Genomic DNA, 24,644 nt, shown 5'->3' on the forward strand with positions numbered 1-24,644 from the left:
TGAATGCAATATGTCATGGTCAACTTTATCAGAACAGAATGTCTAGAGCTTTCAACAAAAGGGTCAAACCAAGACAGATCACACCGGGGCGCTGGTGTTGAAACGGATCTTTCCACATCAAGATGAAGCCAAAGGCAAATTTTCACCTAACTGGCAAGGTCCTTACATGGTTCACAGAGTATTGACAGGAGGAGCACTCATACTAGCAGAAATGGATGAAAAAATCTGGCCAAAGCCTGTCAATTCAGATGCAGCCAAAAGATACTATGTGTAAACTATTTATGTTTCTTCATATTATTTAATTGAACTACGCTTGACCTGATTCCCTTTTAAGAGGGGATACGTAGGCAGCCCTGTGGGTTCGGTCACAATTCAATAAAATTTTCATTTTTTCCACAGTCAGAGACTGGGGCAAAATTTTGAGGAGGACCCTTAAAATTCCAAAGCAAGTTCAGCCAACAGCATTACATGCAGGATAGCCAGAAATTCGTCCAGATAACTGGGGTAGAATTTTGAGGGAAATGTCTCTAATAATGTCACAGTTATTTATTCATCCGATCGATTTTTAAATCGCATATTACTATGCTCCAAATAACTATGCATTCATATTTTTGAAAACTTTATTTTATTTTTTTAGCCAAATGCTACCCATGGTGACTCGAACAGGACTATAGTGCGGAGCGGAGCAAAGCAAGCAGACAAAGGCACGAACCAACCTCCCCCGCAAAACTCACAATTTTTCTTTAGATGCAAGAACAAGGAATAACCACAAATACGCGCACCTTAAAATCATCACCTTCATAACAATCAGACTGCCAAGCGCAAATATATCTCCAGCGAAGAAATATTCTGCTCCTACTTGCTATTTGTCCACGGCATGAAACTAAGCTCTGTCTCAATTCTTGCGTGAGGCTAAGCCATACCTCCCCATTTGCATGAGGCTAAGCATTGTCTTCCCTTGCATGAAACTAAGCCCTATCTTGATTCTTACATGAGGCTAAGCCCTGCCTCCCCATTTGCATACGGCTAAGCATTGCCTTCCCTTGCATGAGACTAAGCCCTGTCTCGATTCTTGCATGAGGCTAAGGCTAAGCATTGCCTTCCTTTGCATGAGGCTAAGCCCTGCCTCCTCATTTGCATAAGGCTAAGCATTGCCTTCCCTTGCACGAGACTAAGCACTGTCCCAAATCTTGCATGACGCTAAGCCCTGCCTCCTCATTTGCATAAGGCTAAGCATTGCCTTCCTTTGCATGAGACTAAGCACTGTCTCAAATCTTGCATGAAGCTAAGCCCTGCCTCCTCATTTTCATAAGGCTAAGCATTGCCTTCCACTTGCATGAGACTAAGCACTGTCTCAAATTTCGCATAAGGCTTAGCTCTGCCTTTCCAGCACGAGACTAAGCATTGTATCTCCTTGCATAACCACAAATGTTGCTCTATTCCAAACCTTGCATTATTCTCTTCTTTCGGGGCTAAGCTCTGCCCCGATCCTGCACAAGACTAAGCTCTGTCTTGTTTTATCTCAAGCATCATGTCTCTGCATCTCATGGGCTAATATGTAGCCAATTTGTCCAAAGGCGTCATAGTCTGAAGGCATCATCCTCATAGCCTGAAGACACCATGTCATGGCATGAGGATCTCTCAATATTGCACGTCATTATTCAAAGGCGTCATGGTTCAGAGGCACCATTCTCATAGCCTGAGAATATCATTTCATGTCCTGCGAATCCCTTATCTCATGATTCATGGCCCGGGACGTCATGGTCCAAGGACACCATCCTCACCGTCCGAAGACAATCTTCATGGTCCAAAGGGAATTTGCATCATGTTTAAATTCTCACAATAACCTATGTACATTTTGCATGCATCGTGTTTAAGTTTTGCAGGTAATTCAGGAGTTAACTGTTCTTCAAACAGGAGCAACCTTCGCTCCAGTTTCCGCTCATACCATTCACACCAGGCCATTATTCTAGACGTAACTGACTCCCATCAATTAATCGCCTTTACTCCATGACCGTTCAGATATCTTCCTTGTGATACATCTATAACGTCTCAAATTCACGTTCGTGACTCCGCATATATTCATCCGATACTATCCTACTCAAAAAGAACCCTGCCGAAATACACGACCGCTCTTATAACAATTCCATCGGTTTCACTCACTTTTGGATCCAGAACTACACACGACCTGATTCCTGTAAAACCAGGGATATGTAGGCAGCTCAGAGACTAGGGTGCAACCTATATTTTTCAGAACACCCCATTCGGTCAAAATCGGTCATCATTGCTTTATCCGACAACTCTTTCATCCTTCCCGAGTAAAGAGGGGCAGCTGTATACCCAATTTTTCATTTTAAATATACATATATACTTTCAAAATAGTACATATGAATCATCATTTGATTTATAAACACCTACTAGCACTTTTCCCAATTTTCTATAATTTTAAAAGATTTTTAAATCAATTTATTTCCCACATTTTATTGTATAAACACTCATTAATTGCATCATAAATTATTTTTAGAATAATTTTATCATCTAATTTATCATTTACATCCATATTAGGTTATAAATATTTTTAGTGCATTTTTATAATTATATTTGCATCTTTTAGGCTAAATTGCACATCTTTGCAATAATAGCCCATATCAATGTATAATTACACTATTTATGCAGAAAACGATCTTTTGTATTTTTAAAATGTTAAACAACTATTTTAAGTCATTTTGGTGCACAAAGGATATTTTTGGTATTCATTTATTATTTATTATAAATTATTTATTTGTTAAAATTGGGTATTTAAAATCTGGCCCCATTTCTATTTAATTTCGGACCTAAAACTACCCAAATTAACCCAATTTACCCCAGCCCAACTACTTAAAATCCTATCTCAATTCGCGCCAGCCCAAACCAAATAACCCTTACCCAATACTCGTTTTATACCCGTCCCAAACCCCTCCTTCAATCCTGGCCGTTGATCTTTCAAGATCAACGGTCCTTATTCCCCTTCTTTTAGTTAATCTACCCTCCCCCAAACCTTAGCCATTCTAACCAGACCAACTGTCCCCAAATGTTCCTCTCCTCCTCTTCTGAAACCCTAAGCGTCGTCACCCCAATCTCCTTCGATTCCAACCAGATATGGAATCTATCAATGATCTTCTTGCCTTATTCTTCTTTTCTTGCTACTGGCTAACCGACTATGGTATTACATAATCACTTGCCTAACATGGCAAGTGGATCTCTTGCTTTGAACCAAATCTGGTTCGAATCATCCCCTTTTCTCATCTAGGTTCATTTTTTCATCTCTTTGGAATACGAATCTCTGAGATTCCATGGATTCTGCATTCACCCTAAAATTAGGGGTTAGATCTTTTTAGATCTATTAAATTTTGGTTCTTATTTTGTTAAAAATCTCTTTTATGTTTCCGCATGTCTATCTATGAGATTCTCCGATTTTTAGGTTAACAATTTTTGCCTAATTTACCTTGCCCTAAAATGAGCGCTCAGATCTTTTCAAAATCTGTTATGGTTCTATTTTTTAGTTGGAAATCTTCTTCAGTGTTCCGTATAACTGGCTATGTGCATTCTATTGTGACTTCTGTGAGTTTCCTGACTATCTTACTCGCCCAGAATTAGGGCTCAGATCTTTTCAGATCTATTATGGCTTCATAATTTCGAGTGTTTTTCTTCAATGCTTTCGTGTATCTATGTGTATCTGTGTTATTACTTTAGTTATTTTTACTAATTTACTTACCCTAAAAAAAATTAGGGTTTCGATTCTTTATTTTCCTGCTAATTTTGTCCATCTATTCATGACTCTTGCCTTAATTATTACCTAAGAATCTTTGATTCCTGGACTTGTTTTGATTACCGTGACTACGCGTTTATGTACTATTACTTCTGGCTTACCTTAAATAATGTTCAGAGTTTCATTTCCTTTATTAGTTGATTGATTACTTCCATGTTTATGTGCTCTAGTCTAATGCTATTTAACCCCCTCCCTTTTTCCCCTTAGGAAGAGGAAGAACTCGAGTATTTCTCACCACTAAAACTATATACTATACTCTATTCTGCTTTGATTCTTGGCCGGCTGGAAGCCAAGGCCAGAAATCTTCTATTGTTTGCTGTTGTTGATAATCTTTGCTGCATTGCTAAACTTCTTTCTGTTTCATCTGAACTGGTAAGTCGTCGAAGCTCTTTTCTACTTTGTTACTCATTCAGTATGTTGCTGCTAATTGATTAGTTGCTTTCTGTATTCTAGACGTGTTTAACTCAATAGACTTGTTGATGAAATCTGCTTAGTTATGTATAACTCAATGACTGTCTTTTAACATTGAGAATGTTTCAATACCTTTCAAACTAGTTCACTATGTGTACTTTAATTGTTAAATCTGTTATCATGATTCTGTATTTTCCATGCTATAACCTCTTTATTAGTTCTAGTCGACAACTAATATGCTTCTTGACTCATTAATTGATCAATGAACCCCTTTTCTATGATTTGTCCTGATCTGAATTCTGTACTGTCTTTCATGAAAGCATGCTCATGAGTTGGTCATTATCAGTTTATGACTTCGCTTATTTTCATACTTGTTAGTTTCAAGTCTGCTTAGTTTCAATGTTTTTGTCTTTGTTCTATGTGTGATTCTATCCCTAAATATGCTTCCCAATCCTGTACTGCACTCTTCTGAATTCTAACTCTCTGCTGGCTGAAAACCAAAGCAATCTAGGCATTGTCCCCTGGCCTTCCTGGTGTGAGCACTGCTCAGGGTTCCTATGAGACCCTCGTGAACTCTGACGCACCAGGATTTGGTCCATAGTTGTCCTTGAACTATTCTGATCATTCTTCTCTAGTATGAGCACTGCCCTGGGTTCTTGAAGCCCTTGGGAACTATGACACACTAGAGATTGGGTTCTGTATGCTTATCTTTGAAATATGGGTGAATCACTCACCACTGGTCATGTTGTACCTATGAACATGGGCTTTAGAGATACTATGAGTTGAAAGCCTGGTTTGTCCAGATGTATTTGGGCCTGATGCATGCTTCCTATAGTTTATATACTTTGTAATTCATTCATTCGATTGTGGTCTGTAATAATTATTTGTAATAACAAATGGGGCAATAGTGAATTGGGAAACTGGGTTTATTTTTTAACGTTTGCATGGGAATGGGTAGAAATCCTGCCTATAGGTGTTTGCTTTGCTCATTCTGCTATTATGTTAGATAACCTGCCTATATGCGTTTATTTATTCGAACACATTCTGCTATTGTATGTCAGATAACCTGCCTATAGGGGATTTACTTTGGCTCCAATATGTTCTGTGAATATCCTGCCTATTTTGCTTTACATGATTAGACACCATGCCTATAGGAAATAAAATAACCAAAGTTCAATTCACAATGCAGTATATTCAAACCTGCCCTTTTTAGAAATCATGCCTATAGGATTCTTAATTGATTGATATGTTAGTGTCATACTTGCTCATTTAGTATACATGCCTATAAGAGCTAAAACCAGTTTCAATCACTAAGGGTAGGAATCATGTCTATAGGGCAATTACCTTCTGCGTTAAGCGCTAAAACTAGGCTTTAAACACGACCTCATTGAACACCATTAGAAAGCATGCCTATAGGAATAACTGAGTAATTCTAAATATCTCTCGTTGCTTGTCACTGCTTAACACTGAGTAAATCATCTAGACAGCATGCCTATAGGTTTAACCACTTATAATTATAATCAGTAGGCAACCATACAGGCACTTAGGAATTACTTTGCATAACTGCCAGTATGATTAGAATCCAGAATCACATAGAAATCATGCTTATAGGATTCAATAACTTTAATTAGTCCAAAATCTGCAACTGTCAAATGCTGAATGTGTTTGCGTGCATTCGTTGTCAACATGTGGAGGCTAACTTGAGCCCTTAACTGCTTTTATATGAAGTCCAACTTGTTTTGCACATCGATTAGTTTTATCATTTTGAGCAGCCTAAGTTGAAGTCTAGTACTACCTAACTAGAGGTCCAACGCCTCCTGGACCATAGGCATGGGACGGGTAGTGCACGCATAGGATACGGTTTAAAATCAACTAATGCGCTTTAGGTAACAACTTAAAGATAGTAATCGGGTAGTAGGAGATGATAGTATGTGCCCGCTGAATAATATGAGTAACGCCCCGACTCGAGGGAGTTACGAAGTATTATTTATGTTGCACGGGATGATCCTTTAGGCTAAAAAAGTTAGGACCCCCCATCCTTGTTAAATAATCCTCTCGCTTCTTTATTAGACTAATTCATAATTGAGTTTGGCCGTGACCCACAATTGTGGATCTCGAAGAGTGCCTAACACCTTCTTTTCGAGGTAACTTCGAGCCCTTACCCGATTTCTGGTGATGCAAACTGGTAAAATCTGAATTATTTGCTACAGGTGCCCTAACGCACCGTAATCCGTTAGGTGGCGACTCTGACAACCAATTCCTTTTCCCTACTCTCTCAAAAGGAGTTGTCAAATGTCAAAATCCGATTTTGCGAGAAAAAAGGGGCGCGACAATGATAATAGTGGTGCGGTTGCAAATTCGAAGGAACCACGAAGCCATAAAATAGCAAAGCATATTGAGCGTAAATATCATTTAATTGGTGAGATAGTGCAAAGAGGGGATGTAGTAGTCACCAAGATTGCGTCAGAGAACAACTTGGCGGACCCGTTTACTAAGAGCTTGCCACAAAAGACTTTTGATAGGCATGTAGACGGAATGAGTGTTAGAATTGTAGATGCATGGTTTTGAGTCGAAGTGGGAGATTGTTAGGATATACTATAAACCATGCGTATTGTTCTAGTATTCTTTATGGAACAATTGTTTATTTATTTATTCAATTCAATAAAATTTTATTTTAAATAGATCATATATTTGTCTGTGCATCCGTTGCTTATATAGTAGATGATTTAGTGTATAGAGTTTAGCTTATACACGAAAGATTAAATCATCGGTTCTTATAAGTCATAAAGTTTATGTTCACAATCTAATGATGGAACTGGACAAGCCATCGAAATGGTTGTAGCACAAGATTAAATGTAATTTATCTTGATTATGGAAATGGTTTAATTCTAACTCTTGTGCTAGTACATTTTGTATGTAGTAAACAGATCAAGTAGAGATAAGTACTTTATACTGACTTAATAAAATCATTTATCTAGTCCATTCAATGTACTTATACTCTTAATCTTGATATAATTAGTATTATTTGTGTGTGTCATTTATTGTTTTGATTTATTAAAAGGCGAGATTCTTTCGTGGGTCAATAAGCCTGGTAAATTGGACAATAATGATATACATTGGCGAAGTAATAATGAGCTGATAGAATCCATGTCTCGATTTTTGAGATTGATGATACTCCTTTATGAAAGCTTATAAGTTTACATGTGTAAACCCAGACGGTGAATTTTGTATCCGACACATGAAATAAGTTAAGCGAAACTCTAAAGGAAATAATCAATAAACTAAATAATTTAATTTGACTGGCTAGTATCTGAATCTTAACATGGAGAATTAAATAAGGTTTTATGAAAGAATTTCGAAATTGAACTAAGGAGTGCAATTACGAATTTTTAGTGGAATAATTCGTAATTTATTATGGTAGAAATTAATTTCAAAATTTTGAAATTAATTCCATAATAGGAAGCCTTGTTAATTAAATTTTGTGGTCCCTATTGTACCTAAATAACATGATATAAATGAAACATTTCCTTAGGGGAAGAAGAAAACCTAACAGGTTTGGAAAATGGTTTTAACCTAAAAAATGCGGCTATATATACTCCATATAGGGCTGGCCATTTTTTGCACAGGTTTTTACACGTTTTCTTCCTTGGAATTTTGCCCACCCGAAATTCTCCCTTTTCGGATATTATTTGGGTAATACGGTAGAAGACTGTGGAGGTTTTGTTGAGATCGCAGTTTTGCAACTATAGAACTAGAGACTGAGATTAATCTGTTCACGCTTCAAGAGGTAACTCGAATAATCTCCATATGTGGTAATTGTTTAAGTTACACGTGAATATGAGAATGTAATTGCATCCGCTGCGATATATAATCCAACCAAATAAACACTAAGCGAAATCGAAAATCTCCATGGAGCCAAAATGTAGCAATATTGAAATGAATCTAGAGTTCAAAGCCAAAAGTAGGAGTAATCAAAACAAATGAATAAGATTTATAATACAAAGAGGAAAGTAGTCGTTCAACATGGAGACTTACTTTCTCTCTTGCTCAACTTCTTCAGATGCATGTGCAGACGGTTCACAAAAGAACAAAAGCCACAAGAATTTCTATAATGCTGGCCAAATTTATGGAAAATTAGAAAAAATTAAAGGCAACAAAATTTTTTGACTGCACAATAAGCTTCTCCGAGGAAAAAACCAATGAAATTTGAGACCCACAAACAGAAATTTACAGAAATAATAATGAGAAAGAGGAGAAAATAGAGAAGAATGACAGAGTGAGAAATAAGAATGAGAGAAACTAAAGAAGTACCCATCGCAAGTTCCTATAACGTTTCAAGCCAGATGTCTCACACTTGTTAACATGTGTCAGCATGAAAGAGCCATGTTACACCAGTGTTTGGCCCAAGTTACAGGACAATTTAGGGTGCTTTTTGTACAACTTTTTGAAGCTGTGTTCGTACACCTTATTCACTTATATCTAGTAGAAATAGAAATTTATGGGCCGTTTGATTCAATTGTGGGATAGATAAGGATATCCCGTGGGATTATTTTAGGAAAATTACCAATTATATTCATTTATAAGTAACTTATTACAAAAATTGGTCAATTCATAAAATATTACTAATATTAGTCAATTAGTTATTTATAGTCAAAAAAGGTCAAATTTTTGCTTTCTTTTGAGTGAGTGTTATTATAATAGATTGGGTACATCTTAAGGAGCTTGAATCTCAGTTTTGGGATGATTTGGTGGAGTTTTGAATTGAAAATTCGAAGTAGAAGATGAATATGAAAAAAATTGATATGTGTATCATGTACCACATATGTATCATATTTGTATCAATTGTACATCACGTGTATATCCATGTATACCTGTGTGTGAGATACACGCGTGATACATGTTTGATATATGTGTCGTCGAAGAATTTTTTGAACTCGATTTTAATAACGATTTTTGATACCAAATCACCTCCAATCTTCCTCAAATTTTGTATATTAACTGTCTATATGTTTTCAGTAAATTTCAACTATACCCATTGGAAAAGGTCTCTTTTTTTTGCTTAGATTTTTAGAATATTGTATATATAGTTTTTCTTTTGTTTGTATTTTATCACGTTATTTGCTACTTTATCCATGAAAATTTCTTTTTGTCTTGCATCTAATGTTACTAATTACGCTTAAAAATATGGAAGGAATTTTTGCGTGTAATTCTTGGAGCGAAAGAACCTTAGTTATTTGATTTTTCAATTTTTATATGCGTTTGGCTAGTTATGGTAAGTCTACGATTAATGGCTAGAGGTTGGTAAGTTGGAACTTATTTGGGATATTTTTCTAAGTTTCCCAAGATTATCCCTTCTTCTATATGAGATAAGCTAATATCATCATTTCAGCAAGAAATTTATATTGGTATTAGCTATGCCTTTTTTTGTTTCCTACCCGGTGTCCGGTACTCGCATTTGAGCCCTATTATATCGCACCGCGTAGGACACCATTTGGGAAAAAACACTCCCTACCAAGAATTTTTCCATACCCAAGGCTCGAACCCGAGACCTCTGATTAAAGGAAGAGCAGTCCAATCAATAAGTTTAAAGTCAAAAATTTAATTTGCAATTTAAAGCATTTTTTATTTACAAATACCTAGAAATATTTAGTAATTTAACGAGCATTCAAGTTTATAATGTTAACTTTCACACTCTTTTTTCAACTATTAAATACTCTTTTTTTAGTATTTTATCAGATCTCCGAGGATATGACACTTGATAAGAAGCTGTGGAGGTAGAGCATTAAGCTTGTTGTTTGTTGTGGTGTGAGGCTACGCTGATAGGATTTAGTCTTCGACTGCTAGTGGTAAGTGCTGTGTTTACACTACTCTTCCGTTTTCATAGTGTCGGGCCTTATTTACTGGTCATTATTTCTCCATTTCATCTATTCGCTAGTTCTTGTGTTGTTGTTATTATTTCCATGATGGTACCGGTATATTGTCTCTTTTTGTCTTTTCGTCTTTTTGAACCGAGGGTTTTTCGGAAACAACCTCTCTACCCCATAGGAGTAGAGGTAAAGTCTGCGTACACATTACCCTCTCCAGACCCCACTTGTGGGACTGGGTTGTTGTTGTTGTTGTTGTTGTTGTTTTAGTATTTTAACTTCAAATATCTTTTTTGTTTGTTTGTTAACTTCAAATTAAATGTTAAGTTGAGATCCAAATTTCGAGGCCATTTTGTTAGAAGTAGAAAAGGAATTAATATTACAATACTTTAAATTTTCATAAACGTTACGACAAAAAAGTAACTTAAAGAGCTTACTTGTTCGTCTTACAATCACCGGCTTTCATTTTTCTTCACGAGATTCAGGTAAAGTCACCAAAAATAAAAAAGCCCTAATTTTCTCCTTTTTATTTTCTATCGTTCAATTCATGCAATGAATTTGTGTTTATATAGGCGTGTTTTTGTGGTTCTATGTTAAATTTTTCCGTTATTATGCTTGCGGTTTGAGTTTGGCTTCCAATTATTCTGTATTTTGTGGAAATTTATCTTATAAATTAGTATTTTTTTTAACGAAGATAGTGTGTTTGGTGTTCGGAGAGCTTGCCCAAACCGTACAGTGAATGTTACAGCCTGCAATCACAGTATTTGGTCAAAATGTCTATTAAGGCTTTGAGCAAATTAGCTCGAGTAGTTGGGCATTCAGTAAACAGACGAGAAAATATGTTTAATCTTAATTTGTAAAAATCTTTCTTTTGAATGTCTCCAAATCAATGTTTGCATACCCTTTTATGTGATGATGTTTGATTGGGCACGGTATTAGGAAGGGAGAAAGACTTTTGAAACTTGTGGTGTGAAACGAGACATATATATTTGTGTGGTTATAAGTCATCTCATTAGGGGTAAAATGAGAAGTTTAAAGTTAAACTTGCTCTAAAAATACAGAAAAGTGTATTTTTTTGATAAGCGCGGTGTACGGACCAGTTTGCGCTCACCTTGACTAATTCCACGGGATACCTGCTACCTTCCACCAGCAACAGGTACCAGGTTACACTATCCACCAAGGCGAAAAGTATCATTTTTGTTTGAACTGTAACTTGGATCCTCCTCTTAGCACAACCTTTGTGCTAATGAGTTTTATATCTAAATTTTACCTTTCTCAATATAGAAAAGTATCGTTTTTGGGCCAGACTAAATAGGAAAGTACATCGCATAAATAGAGACAGAAGGAATATTGGATTTGGCAGATGAGTAGTGCCCACGAGGCTTTGGTCTAGTGGTAAGAGGCACCACATGATATGTGGGTTACACGCACGGCATAAGTTCAAACCATACAGCTCACAAAAGCTTGGTATTAAGTAGAAAAGGGTGGGGTGGGGGGTGGGGGGCATTACCTGCTGAGTTTCGAACATTGTGCCAATAACCTTCGGGGATTTCTTAGTTGTCAAAAAAAAGCTAGTAGAGAGTTGTTGTTTCTATTTGTTTCTTTCTTTTTTCTAATGATGAATGGAATTCTGGAATTGTCATCTGGTCATTTAACTTTAACTGTTTGGAAACTATTGATATTTTTCTGAACAGTTGGTTGGAAACTACTGATTGATGTGAACTTACCTATGAACGTAACTTATAAAGGAAGCCAAATGATTCATATAGGCGATACCAACTAGGTGAGATTAAGGTTTAGTTGTTGTTAAAACTTACATTTGTCTTGTGTTTCTCGAGAATCTTTTGTGTGGTAAGAGGTTATAGGGATAATTATGAAACCTAGAAAACCTTTAGTTTCAGGAAATCCCCAGGGATTTGCCTTTGAAGACAAATAATTTAGTGTTGGAATGAAATAGGCTCGAGTAAAGAAGATTGGATATAGTACCGACACAGCTAGTTCGAAATTGAGGTTTCGAAATTGAGGTGCAGTTCATTGATTGAAAACTATTGATTGGAGTTACCATTTTTCGGCTGCTTCATTGCAAAAGTAATCGGGTGAACTATTGCACAACCTATAATTAGGCCTGGTGCACTGGCTTAGTGCATATATTTATATAATATATTATTATCCCAAAAAAAAACAAAAAAAGTAATTGGGTTAATAGTAACATGTCTATCTGTTTTATTTACTCAGCTACGTTGAGATGATCTCTGTGTTCATACTGCAATGAAAATGTGATTAATGGTAGCAAGGTTTAAGTCAAAAGGCAGTTTATGTTGACAATTGCTTTGATATTATAGTTCTAACTTTATTATTACCATTCTCAAATTAAAAAAATTAAAAAAGTTATAGCTCTAACTTCTGGGGGGCCTTTATGTGCAAAGCTGATTTTTGGTGTTTGCAGGTGCCATTGTTTGAAGCAGTATGAGTTTTACTGGGCCTTCCATGGCTTCTGGTTAGTTTTATGGTTTGTCTCCATGTCTTTTGGTCAGTGTAGATGGTACTTTTTTTGTTTTCATCATGGCATGCCAAGATCGCCTTCCCAAAATGCAACTAAATCACGGAATCTAGTTTTCTGTTTCTAGGCAATTTGTATTGGAATATTGTTTTCTCACTATAGATATTGAAAGGTACTGAATGAAAGAAATATGGCCTTACAGTACATTTAGAAAAAATAAAAGGAAAGGTTTTGATTCTAACACTTCATGGCCAAAATCTTGAATGTTCTTATAGTGCAATTTTAACTTATTTGCCAATAGAATGGTAAGTAAAGAAAAAGGCCAAAATTTCGAGAACTATTATTTCTTCATTATGGAGATCATAGCAAATATGAAAGCGAGACTGAATAGCAGGGAATGTATATATATCCTCTTGACTTGTAACTTCATTTCAAAATTTCTTTTCTTTTCCTTTTTTAATTTGCCCAATATATTAAAAATCATAGAAAAGAGTGTTATTTATCAACTGAAGACAGACCATTAACATATTATTTATCTGTCCCCTTCAATTGTTCTAGTACTAGTAACCCTTGATGTGCATATATTGCAGGTGCAGGAATTGCTCGAAGGGCATTTGAGTTTGGCCAGACTTACGTGGTGAAGCCTAAAGGTAAACACCAGGCAACTATTGTTTGGCTGCATGGCCTTGGGGACAATGGATCAAGGTAAGCTTGTCAACACTTCCCTGTTACTTCTTGTTGCGTTGGTCAAGCTCTATATGTTTCATTATGTATCTGTCTCAGTGATCTGCTTGGATGGTGTTGGATCAGGAAAGCTTTTAAATTGTTTTTTTTTTTTTTGATTTGCACCGGGTGTCCAAGTCTCTAAGAGCCCCGACTAATCCCGGGGGTGCACAGGCCCTCGGCAAGGAGTTTCCCGCAAGTGCACCACGGTTAATTCAGGTTTTACCCAGTCCGATGGCCCTCAGAAATTGTTTGCACCCAGTGGGTTTCGAACTTGAGACCTTGAAAGGGAGCAAACCCCAAGGCTCAAGTCTATTGCCACCAGGCCAACCCCTGAGGGTTGGATAGCTTTTAAATTGTTTTGAACTGTTGGTTCAGGAAAGTTTTAAAATTGTGATGATGGCTCCCTTGCCACCAGCCAAGTGAAGAAAACATACCTTCCTCTTGGAATCCATAGTAATATATGTAGGAACACTGTGTCCTCTTTGCGGATAAGCTTGTGGTAGAAAGACTTCACAGAAAAAGCCCCGCTTTCCTTGTGTAACATTTCCGAGTATCCTAATGTGAATAATTGATTTTCTGCTTGTCGGGTAGATCTATGAGATTTTGAAATTCATCTATCTTCCATCGTGTAAGATTCCTCTTAAGTAACAAGGCTCAGAAAGTTCCACTGTCTTGTATCTTACGAACATGGTAAATTGGTCATACTTTTTGACTCAATATGCTAAAGATAGTTCAGGTTGCCTCACTCAGGATATCTTCTCTACACCAGTTCCACTTCCTACCCCATGCTTAAAGTTTTCATGCAATTTTCTACACCTTCGTGGTGTTCCTCCATTCCATATTCCTCAGGCAACATAATGGATTCATTCCTTCACCCTCTTCTTGGATGAGGTTCTTAGCTGCGAGTAGTACTATCCTCCAAAAATGACGCATTGTTGGCGAACCTCCAAAGCTGCCTCCCTATGAGTGTTTTGTTGAACACCTTGAGATCTTTCCCTCCAAGGGCACCATAGTTTATGGAGGATGGGGTTGTTTACCAATTCACGAGGTGAAACTTTTTTTAATCTCATCCTCTATGTCCTTAGGGAATTCCTTTGAAGTTTCTCCAACTCTTTTTTAATGGTAGCCAGAGTTACATGTAGGAGATATGTAATAATGTTTGCGTGCTTGATGGTATGATATTAATCAGTACATCCTTTACCCTTTTTGGCAAATACCTCTTATAGAATCTCGCTAATTTTTTTCTCAATCTCTTTTATTTCTATATTGTGATGCTCTTAGCTGTAGGTCCTAATGTGATGCTCTTTGCAGTAGGTCCAGGTATGTTGTAGGAAGTGTCCTAATTTTAAGGAGGCAGTTCATCTTTTAATTTGAAATTTAATCATTTTATAGCTTATATGTTAGCTTTTGGATAAGTACATTACGTTCTTTTATTAAATATCTCATTCTTTCATTGATATATATATATATATATATATATATATATATATATATATATATATATAGCAATGACGTTGCTTATTTCATGCTAAGTTTGAGGTTGATTGATTCCCTTTTTTAGGCAATGAAAGTGAGCTATAATTCTTGAAATATTTAGTCAATGACTCAATTGTACCTTATTGAAAAAAAGTGAGCTATATTTCTTAGAACTATTGAGTCAATTATATGCTATTATGACTGCACGAGTTCCTTACTATGGATATCAAGCTTCTCTGATGGTCTTGCTTGCTATGCACAGTGCAATATGCAATATCAAAACTTGAGTCTTGAAATGAACAACTGAAACATATTAACTAAACATTTTACAATCTACTTTTGGTTTTCCTGGCAGCTGGTCCAGCCTCTTGGAGACCCTTCCTCTTCCAAATGTAAGGATCCAAATGTTACTTTTTGTACTTGAGGGTATCTCTTGTTGACTGTTAAACATGTAACTCTCGTAGTTGCGTGCGTTAATCTTGTAATAGGCTATGGCATATTGCTCTTTCATTTTGATGCCGCAATCTTTTGATATTGTGGTAGCTTAGCCTGATTATTGCTCTTATTTTCTAATCTGCAGATTAAATGGATCTGCCCAACTGCCCCCCAACGACCAATAACTTTATTTGGAGGCTTTCCTTCCACTGCCTGTAAGCTTTGTGCTTTGAGATTATGCCCATTGTTTTCCAATGCACAACTAATTTAGAATCAAAATTTTATCCTGGCATTGTTGTACATTGCAGGATGTGTAAATTGGATAATTCTATTAATTTGCGACTCATCCGAAAGCATTGTCCAATTCGTCATTGAATTAGTTTAAGTTGAGAGTCATGCTTTCAAGCACTGCAGTAAAGAAAACATTATTTTTCTATCTTCTGTACCAGGGTTTGATGTCAATGACCTATCTGAAAATGCTATTGATGATGATGAGGGTCTAGATGCTTCAGCAGCATATGTGGCGAGTTTGTTGGCTACGGAGCCCCCTCACAGTAAGCCATTCTTGCGTCTTATACTAACTTGTGCACCATCATTTGAATCACAAACTTGTATAAAGCACATGTTTTACCCATGAAGCGATAACCCCTCGCATCAAATCGCTTCAAGCGACCAAGGGATGGATTTTAATAATAGTGTATACTATGATGTCTGACTAAAGATATTTAGCTTTCCATCTCCCTCTTTTTTTCAGTGTTATTCTGTTTATGCCGCTGGATTTTTTAGTGTGACTGTGTTTACTGCTTGAACTCTAATGCTGCTACTTGATTCTGGTATGGTGTGTGTAAATAATATAGTTCCCTTTTGTTGTCTTTTTTCTTTCTTGGGGGCTAGAAGTTGCCTGGCTTGACCATCTAAATGTATTAACCTTAGTGTTTGTGTCAAACGCCTATACATGCTAAGGGTTGTCAATTTTTAATAACAAGCAACTGTATTTCTTATTTCCTATCCAATATTTCGTATTTAGATGATCCTTTATATGATTACTACGCAAGAGTTAATTTCCTTATTTCTACCTTAGTCATCCCATTATCTAGTTGTTATTTTAGAGATCCGCAAAATTTTAGCTGTACAATCCAAAAAACACTCAAACCTTCTCTACATTACGCTCAGTGATCTTACTAGTATCTATAGAATTCATTTTTCTTACTCTTTATTGTAAAAAAATGAATTAAATCTTTTACTTTATTATTTTGTGTATTGTAGTCAAACTTGGGGTTGGAGGCTTCAGCATGGGCGCAGCAACTTCTCTGTATTCTGCAACTTGTTTCACTCGTGGGAAGTATGAGAATGGCAACTCGTACCCTGCCAATCTGAGTGCAGCTGTTGGATTAAGTGGCTGGCTTCCCTGTGCAAAGTTTGACTTTTACCAATCTTGCCATTTTTCTCTTCTGAGACTCTTGGGGTGTTTTATGTTGAGTGCTATTATTTTGGCAGGACTCTCGATAGCAAACTAGAAGGAGTAGAGGGGGCTGCAAGTCGTGCTGCATCATTGCCCATTCTTCTTTGTCATGGCAAAGGTATTCGGATGCTTCATTTTTTCTTCTACTTAACTTTTCTTCAAAAATAAAAAGCTTCATTTTTCAAACAAGTTTCCCTACTTTAAGTTGTCGCTCCCCGGCACCCAAAACCTTGGGGGTGGGGGGAGTTGCTTTCTATTTGTTAGGGAAGTCTCTTGCCTTGTGATCTGTCAAATTCATGATAAGTACTGATATTGGCCTAATGTTTACCTAAATTTGAAGGTTTTTTAGCTATTCTCTTAATAGACACACAGAATCTCTCTCTCTCTCTCTCTCTCTCTCTCTCTCTCTCTCTCTCTCTCTCTCTTCTCTCTCTCTCTCTCTCTCTCTCACACACACACACACACACACACACACAAGAAAAGGCACTCTTTTACTTGATGATATGAAGTTTTTCCTTCTTGCTGCAACCATTTCCCGAGAATCTAGTCTTTTCTTTTCCAGCTCTCATTTTCTCATGTCCAATAATATTTGAATAAAATTCTCCTATGAGTAAAGGTGTATTTATCAGAGTTATCATTTTGGATTTCAAATGTTAATGTGCAAAATATCTTCGTTTTTTCTTTATTCCTTTTAGGGGTGTGTTCTATCTGACCTAAGCTACCCACTTCCAATCTTCAGCTACCTTTGGTCTCTAGGCTCTATGTTCTGCACAGTGTGATTTTTGTTTGAACAATTTTGCATCTTCTCTAACCTGCTGTATTTATATTTGACGCAGGAGATGATGTCGTTCCATATAAATTTGGTGAAAAGTCTTCGCAGAAGTTACGTTCATGCGGATTCCAAGATGTGACATTCAAATCCTACACAGCGTATGTATAATGTATTTTTATGTGTTCAGATACTTGTTTGGCCTTTGGTACTAGAAATGTGGCTGAATCTTTTACTTTTGTTTGACAGACTTGGCCACTACACAATCCCAGAGGAGATGGACGTAGTTTGTGCTTGGCTAACTTCAAAGCTCGGGCTTGAGGGGAAATCATAAGCTGCATTCCTAAAAGCAGCTTTCATATATACTTATTGCAGAAATATGGAGTATCATTATTAACAGATAGTTCCAACTACTTAACTTTTTCTTTTTCATTACTACCAACAATGGTTAGTGTTCATGGGGAGTAATGTGGTGAAGCACCGAAGGTCAGCAGAAATGCAGGCGATTGATTCAGGTCACTGCTCCCGACCCAAACTAGGGGGCGGGGACAGTGACCATTCACCTTCTATTGGTCTGCATTTCATGTCTTTTAACATTGTACAGCGGTCAATTTATGCCTACTGCTGTATTATCTGATCACGGGAACACGTATGTTTGGATATTTATTCTTATGCTATTTGATAAAACACAAACTGTGTCCATTGGCATGATTTACTTTGGCAATTTGGTAGCACATAGAAGCCAAAAATTCAATGCTGCTCTGATGTAATGCATGCAATTTCTTTTCACAGAGGCCAAAGTAATGGCAAAAACAACCAAAAAAACAAAAGAAAAAAAATCAAATGTCACGTAACAGATGCATATCTGTAGTGTACAGTGGTCAGGACACTAGCAGCAAAAATCAAAATAAATGGAAGGAAATAAACTGAAATTGGAAAAATCACATTTTACTAATTGACATAACATCAAAATACCTCATTAGAATCTTTACATTCTCAATAGATGTCCAGTATCTCAAATTTTCACAAACACTGGGATGTTTCAACTTCCAAGCTCATGAATGTTTAAAGCGAATATTTCTGCGCTCTAACAAAGGCGCGCTTAAGTTACAGAGAAGAATCCTGCATTTTGACTTCTACATCTAGCATACCAAGGAAACTTTAATAACCAAAAGGACAAGGCATGAAAATCAATGAACTAGTAATTCATATAGCAAATGGTGAATTTGAGCAGCGGCTACGCTTGATATGTGCACAGCCTTTCGAAAACCAATAGTACTTGGATGCCTGAAATACTTCAATGCAGCCTTATTCAGGCAGTACATTTGACCTCGGGGTCTCCCTTATAAAAGCAACTTCACGATTTCCAACTGGTGGTGACAACAAATGCTTATCTTGATCACCATCCTCGCTTTCAGTTGGTTCGTGGGGCGTTGCGGTTGACATTGACCCACTCTCATCTTCTTCTGGATATAAAGAAAAGGAGTATTACATAAGAGATTTATAACCGATATATTCACAACAATGTTTCTAAAAGCGAAAACGCAAAAAAGGCGACCAGGTCCTTAGGTTTGAAGTGAAAAGTGAGAAGTGAAGTGCAAGTTTCTTTTAAGTACAATTCACGACATGAAAAAAATACATAATATATATGAATTTTGCACTAGAATGATCAAACTGCAATTCAACAACAACAACAAAAAAACCAGTGTAATCCCATAAATAGGGTCTGGGGAGGGTAGTGTGTACGCAGACCTTACCCCTACCTTATAAAGGTAGAGAGGATCAATCTGCAATTAAAATTACTATTTTTAGTATCCAAGATTCAAAGAATCAACCAACTCTTGTTGGGGTTACTTTGCATGTCATTGTTTGAAGCGCACACTTCTATGAAGCGGATGGCTTCACCCATAAAATATAACCCCTTGCTTTGCTGGCTTCATCGTTTTAAACAACGAAGCCATGGCTCGTAATAATACTAAATCATAGTATGAGTATTTTATTTTCTCTTTATCATTACAAGGATATGGATCATGTCACCTGCACAAGGATGGTACTCGGGAAGCTGTTTAACAGTTGTCACTTGGAGGCTTTCAGGAAGAAGACAACTGCAGAAAGCACCTGAAATTAAAAATAGACGACACCTTTTAAGACTCGTGTCATCAACCCGCCACAAATGTTAATCGCATTGGTAGGTTATAGAAATATGAGAGGCACGTTAAAGACTTAAAGGGTACGCATAAATGTTATGGCCACAAAATCATCTTTGTTAGCAAAAAAAAGATTTAAAGCCACTACTGAAGAATCAGCAAGAAACCTCACATCCATTAAGTAGAGAGACTATATCTTTTTGAAAAATGTCGTAAAAGAGAATAAAGTACTAATATTTTTGTTTTTTCCTTTTATGGTTTGTAGCTTATCCTGCTCTCAAGAATTGACGAGCTTTAACTCGATCAAATTGAATAAATAACTTTATGAGATCATTAGCTTATATGTCAAGCACTTCATTCCCACAGAAGTCAATTAAAATGAGCAGATAACAACATTAAGACGAGATTTTCAGATGCACCAAAATAAACAGGCTTAGGTTTGTGCCTTCTACAAATCTCTGAAGAATAAATTTCCACAAACCCTCATATACCTAAGGTAGATCATATACCTAAATGCTTATTTGCAGTTATAACCGGGACAAAATATCATGATGAAACAATGAAGGGAAAACTACACAGTTTAGCTGCTCCCTAAAAAAATAGCCGGCAAAATGTATATTTTTTGCATATTAATACATAATGTACATATACAACAACAACATACCCAGTATAATCCCACAAGTAGAGTACGCAGACCTTACCCTTACCCTGTGGAGGTAGGAGGTAGAGAGGCTGTTTCCGAAGACCTTTGGCTCAAGGACAAAATAAAAAGGAGCAGTAGCAACAAGCATATAATATACATATTTTTTGTTATTTGGCTAGCGGATGTAATTATTTTTGGTTAACTTGCCTAGGGGACCAAAAGAAAAGTCAAAACTAGAGGAAATGATATTCAGTGAACCAAAATTATACATACCAACTCTGGCAAGCCGATTCACCCATCCGGGAATTCCTTTCCCTGTTAGTCTTTGCGCTATGTCATCTGTGAAATGGTTACAGTTCTTGGAAATGAGGTGATAGGTGTCTCCGTGATACTCGGAAGCCATATTCTCAAGAAATGCTTGAAATTCAGAGGGAGGCATCTTAATACGACCCAATGGGATTGAACATCTGTAGATGAAACCAGGGCAGCTCTTAGGTTCCACTTCAAACACGCCACTTATGGGAAAGTCATGCGCTCCATATCCATATTCCATACCGTGGACTGCCAATAAGCAAAGAGAAATTCAAACTCCATTACTTCATAAAAAAAAAACGAGAAATTCAAACTCCAATCAATGAAGGTCATTTATTATGCTATATATAAGAGCTTTATGTGAATATATTCAGCATACCTTCGTTCTAAAATCCATACCCAAAATACAAGAGAACCTTAAAAGTTTATCCATGTCGAATTTTTTCTTCTTTTCTCTTGAAAAGAACATATCCAGTCAAAGAATTAAGTTCCTTTGATGACAAATAAGCTTGTCAGTTGTCAACCTATTCCAAGTATTAAGTTGAACATAATACTGCCATTAAAATTTGATATACGCATTTGATGTATCGTGAATAATCCAGACCGTATGACCAAGATAAGTGTATCTATTGTCTTGTATTTCTCAGTCATAATTATTTGGAATTCTATGTATAACAATATTGATATTTGATATGACTGTTGAATCTAAGAAATGACAGCTGGAGTTGAGAAGTGCGATAATTTGCATCTTTGGGGTTGGTACCTTTCAACATTTTCAATGTCTCAAAATGTTGGGAAGATGAAGCGACAAATAAGATATCTAAACACAATATTAGCAAAAAATGTTGTCCTTTAACGGTAATGCTTATACAAGCATGACCCTTTACAGTTTAATAATTCAGAAATTGTAGGAAAGAATGAAATGAGGGGAAAAACAAGTAAAACAGATGAGATCCATTACTACTAAAAGCATCTCAGTGTAGTTACTTTACATGGAAAGGGAAAAAAACAGATAACACGTAAAAGAGAGTTCCTCAATTGATTGCACACAACGAGCCCTTGCAACAACTTTAAAAGATAATGAGCCATATCATCTTTCATATAACACTGAAGAATAAATATCCACTAAAATGATCTTCTCCCCATTATACATGGATTATTCTAGTAAACTATTGTTTATTTTGGAAATGTTCCATGAGCTTAGTTAGAAAGCAACCAATCTTTATAAGGTATTCCTTTTACTCTCACCTATCTACTATGTTGCGCGGACTCTCGAAAATGCTGCCGCACCAATGTAAGATCCTCCAAAAAGGCACTACTTTTGGAAGATACGGCACGCATTGGGCGAAATTTTCGGAGAGTCCGAGCAACATAGCCTATTTGTCAAAAAGGATAGACTAAATACCAGCATCAACTTAAGTATGACCCTTGCAACATCTATGGCTTCATGCTTACCCTCTAAGCTGATAATTACTCAACACCACACGTATTACAGAACCCCCATTTATCATATATCTGTAAGCAAATTTACAAATGTTGTCTTTTGGCCCAACAGCAAGGAAAGTAACAACACATCTCTGACAAGAGCTAAACACCTCATCATCAACTTGATATTAGAAAGGTCACGAGAGCACTGATATCGGAATCACTCTCAAATAAATATTTTTAATAAGGAAAGTCAGCCTCACATTTTTTCTACCTTTCTCTTTTTTGCCTCTTTGTGGCACAGGGGTTTGCAGCTGAACTCCATTGAGATTTCTCATAGTATCAACAAGAAGAACTTCAACTTAACCAGGGGTAGATCGCGAATTTTAATTCAGTGGTGCAAAGTTCCCATTGCACTCACTACTTCAGTGACAATTGGTTCCGGACTTGACCACTTGATCTAAATACATAGTCTTTTCCACCTGCAGCTTTCTATAGACATCCAACCATAACCTTAACACTGAATAAAAAAGCTTCCACATTGAACGATAATAACATCTACGCCTCAATCCCAAACCAGTTGGGGTCGGCTATATGAATCCTTACTGACCATGTTTTTTTTCCATATAAACACATCTCAGGCCAATATTGTAAAAACCCCACTATAATTTTTTTTTGGACTATGGTAAAGCCCACCCCACCCCCACCCATGAGCTCAAAACTTGCTGCTAGTTGCTATACCTTCCTTATCACCAACCCCACAACAATATCCCAATAAAACACATCTAAATTCTAACAATAATAAGCAATATCAAAGAGAAATATCTAATTCCACACAGATAAAAAGGAATCTTTAAACAAAAATCTCCAAAAAGATCAAAGATTAAAATTTTCTAACCTTCAATACCAGAATGAAAGATTCCAAAGCCAAACCAAACAGTGTACTGATTAGCAGGGGTAAGATCATACACATTCAATATAACTGGTGACTCATAGCTGCTTCCATTATTATCATTATTTGCATTGTTATCATTTGAAGTGCTCTCTTCTCCCATTTGATGAATTTTTTGTGAAAAGGGAAATCTTGGGTTAGCAAAAAGATTGTATTTTTAGGTCCATTTTGTTAATAAATTTTTTAAAAAAAAATAGTTTTTGAAATTGGTTTGTGATTCTATTGAAATTTCTGTGAATAGGGGAATCTGGGGTTTGCAAAAAGATTGTATTTTTGGGTTCTTTTTTGGTAAAGAAATATAAAGTAAATAGCCTTTGAGATTGATTTGTGATTCTATTGAAATATCTGTGAAAAGGCAAATTTGGAGAGAGAGAGAGAGAGAGAGAGAGATTGGAACTTTGAAAATGGAATCATGAAAAGGGAAAGATAAGGGTAAATTGGGGAATGCACGTAGAGTAAGCTTAGATTGTTGCAATTTGCAAAATCATACAACAAAAACACAATAATTGAGTGGAGGGTCTACTGCGGCCAGAAAAAAATATTTAAAAAGTAATTAGAAACGATTTGTTTATTAAAGTTTCTAATTATTTAAATTTTCTAATTTTTAGGGAGCATTTTTTTTTGGTTATAACCATTTACATTTGGTACCCCTCACCCGACCAATCCAGATTTTTTACTGAGAATTTCTCTATTTTAAGGCTCGAACTTGAGATCCTGTTATGCTAAGTCACACTATGAAAGTTTGGGAGAGGGTAGTAGAAGTGAGAGTGAAGAGGAGTGTGTCTATTTTCGAAAATCAATTCTGATTCATACCGGATCGTTTGACTACGGAAGCCATTAACCTCGTAAGAAGATAGGTAGAGCAGTATAGGGGAGATGAAAAAGGACTTGCATTTGGTGTTTATTGACCTAGAGAAAACATATGATAAAATTCCATGAGAGACTTTATGTAGATATTTGGAAGCTAGAGATGTGCATGTAACCTACATTATGGCGATTAAGGACATGTATGATGTAGTTAAGACCCGGATAAGAAAAGTGGGAAGAGACTCGAAATGTTTCTCTGTTGTGACGGGGTAACACCAGGGATTGATCCTTAGCCCGTTTTATTTTTCTTGGCAATGGATGCACTGATGCAGCACATTCAAGTGGAAGTGCTTTGGTCTATGCTATTTGCACATGACATAGTTCTGATTGATGAGATGCGAGGTGGTGTTATCGAGAAGCTGGAGGTTTGGAGATAGACCCTAGAGTCTAAAGGTTTCAAGTTGAGCAGGATACAAAATACTCGGAGTGCAAGTTCAGCGAAGTAACTCAGGTAGTAGACATAGACATGAGGCTTGATACACAAGTCAATCCCCTAAGAGAGGAAGTTTTAAGCACCTTGAGTCACTAATACAAGGTAATGAGGAGATTGATGAGGATGTCAAACATCGTATCGGAACAATATGAAATAGAGGCTCGCATCCAGTGTCCTGTGTGATAAGAAGGTGTCACTAAGACTTGAAGATAAATTCTACGAAGTGGTAGTTAGACCAACTATATTGTATGGGGCAGAGTGTTGGTGAGACTAAGAACTCTCATGTCCAGAAAATAAAAGTAGTTGAAATGAGGATGTTGAGATGGATGTGCGGGCATACCATATTAAAAAAAATTAGGAACGAAGATATTTGAAAATGGGTGGGAGTGGCCGACGTGGAGGATAAGATGAAGA

General features: G+C 36.6%; 2 protein-coding genes across 3 annotated transcripts; one reads left to right on the plus strand and one right to left on the minus strand.

Annotated features, from left to right (window-relative positions):
- Positions 1 to 10,417: 10,417 nt before the first annotated feature.
- Positions 10,418 to 18,166, plus strand: LOC109214581 (acyl-protein thioesterase 2). The gene is made up of 10 exons (XM_019378517.1): positions 10,418 to 10,568; positions 12,530 to 12,580; positions 13,174 to 13,288; positions 15,141 to 15,177; positions 15,366 to 15,435; positions 15,670 to 15,774; positions 16,487 to 16,637; positions 16,718 to 16,800; positions 17,519 to 17,612; positions 17,701 to 18,166. Exons 2-10 carry the CDS (start codon positions 12,550 to 12,552, stop codon positions 17,783 to 17,785), a joined length of 771 nt encoding a protein of 256 aa, XP_019234062.1. The 5' UTR covers positions 10,418 to 10,568; positions 12,530 to 12,549; the 3' UTR covers positions 17,786 to 18,166.
- Positions 18,167 to 18,373: 207 nt separating this feature from the next.
- On the minus strand, positions 18,374 to 23,358 carry LOC109214582 (deSI-like protein At4g17486). Of its 2 annotated transcripts, none has more exons than XM_019378520.1 (4): positions 22,877 to 23,358; positions 20,515 to 20,802; positions 19,489 to 19,569; positions 18,374 to 18,914 (listed from the first exon to the last, which is right to left on the minus strand). In XM_019378520.1, exons 1-4 carry the CDS (start codon positions 23,031 to 23,033, stop codon positions 18,760 to 18,762), a joined length of 681 nt encoding a protein of 226 aa, XP_019234065.1. In that variant the 5' UTR covers positions 23,034 to 23,358; the 3' UTR covers positions 18,374 to 18,759. The 2 variants fall into 2 exon arrangements, with proteins under 2 accessions (XP_019234065.1, XP_019234064.1); XM_019378519.1 differs by having other exon boundaries at positions 18,374 to 18,917; positions 22,877 to 23,354.
- Positions 23,359 to 24,644: the final 1,286 nt, after the last annotated feature.

Source organism: Nicotiana attenuata, unplaced genomic scaffold (genome assembly GCF_001879085.1).
Source record: "Nicotiana attenuata strain UT unplaced genomic scaffold, NIATTr2, whole genome shotgun sequence".
In the NCBI taxonomy this organism is placed as follows: Eukaryota; Viridiplantae; Streptophyta; class Magnoliopsida; order Solanales; family Solanaceae; genus Nicotiana; species Nicotiana attenuata.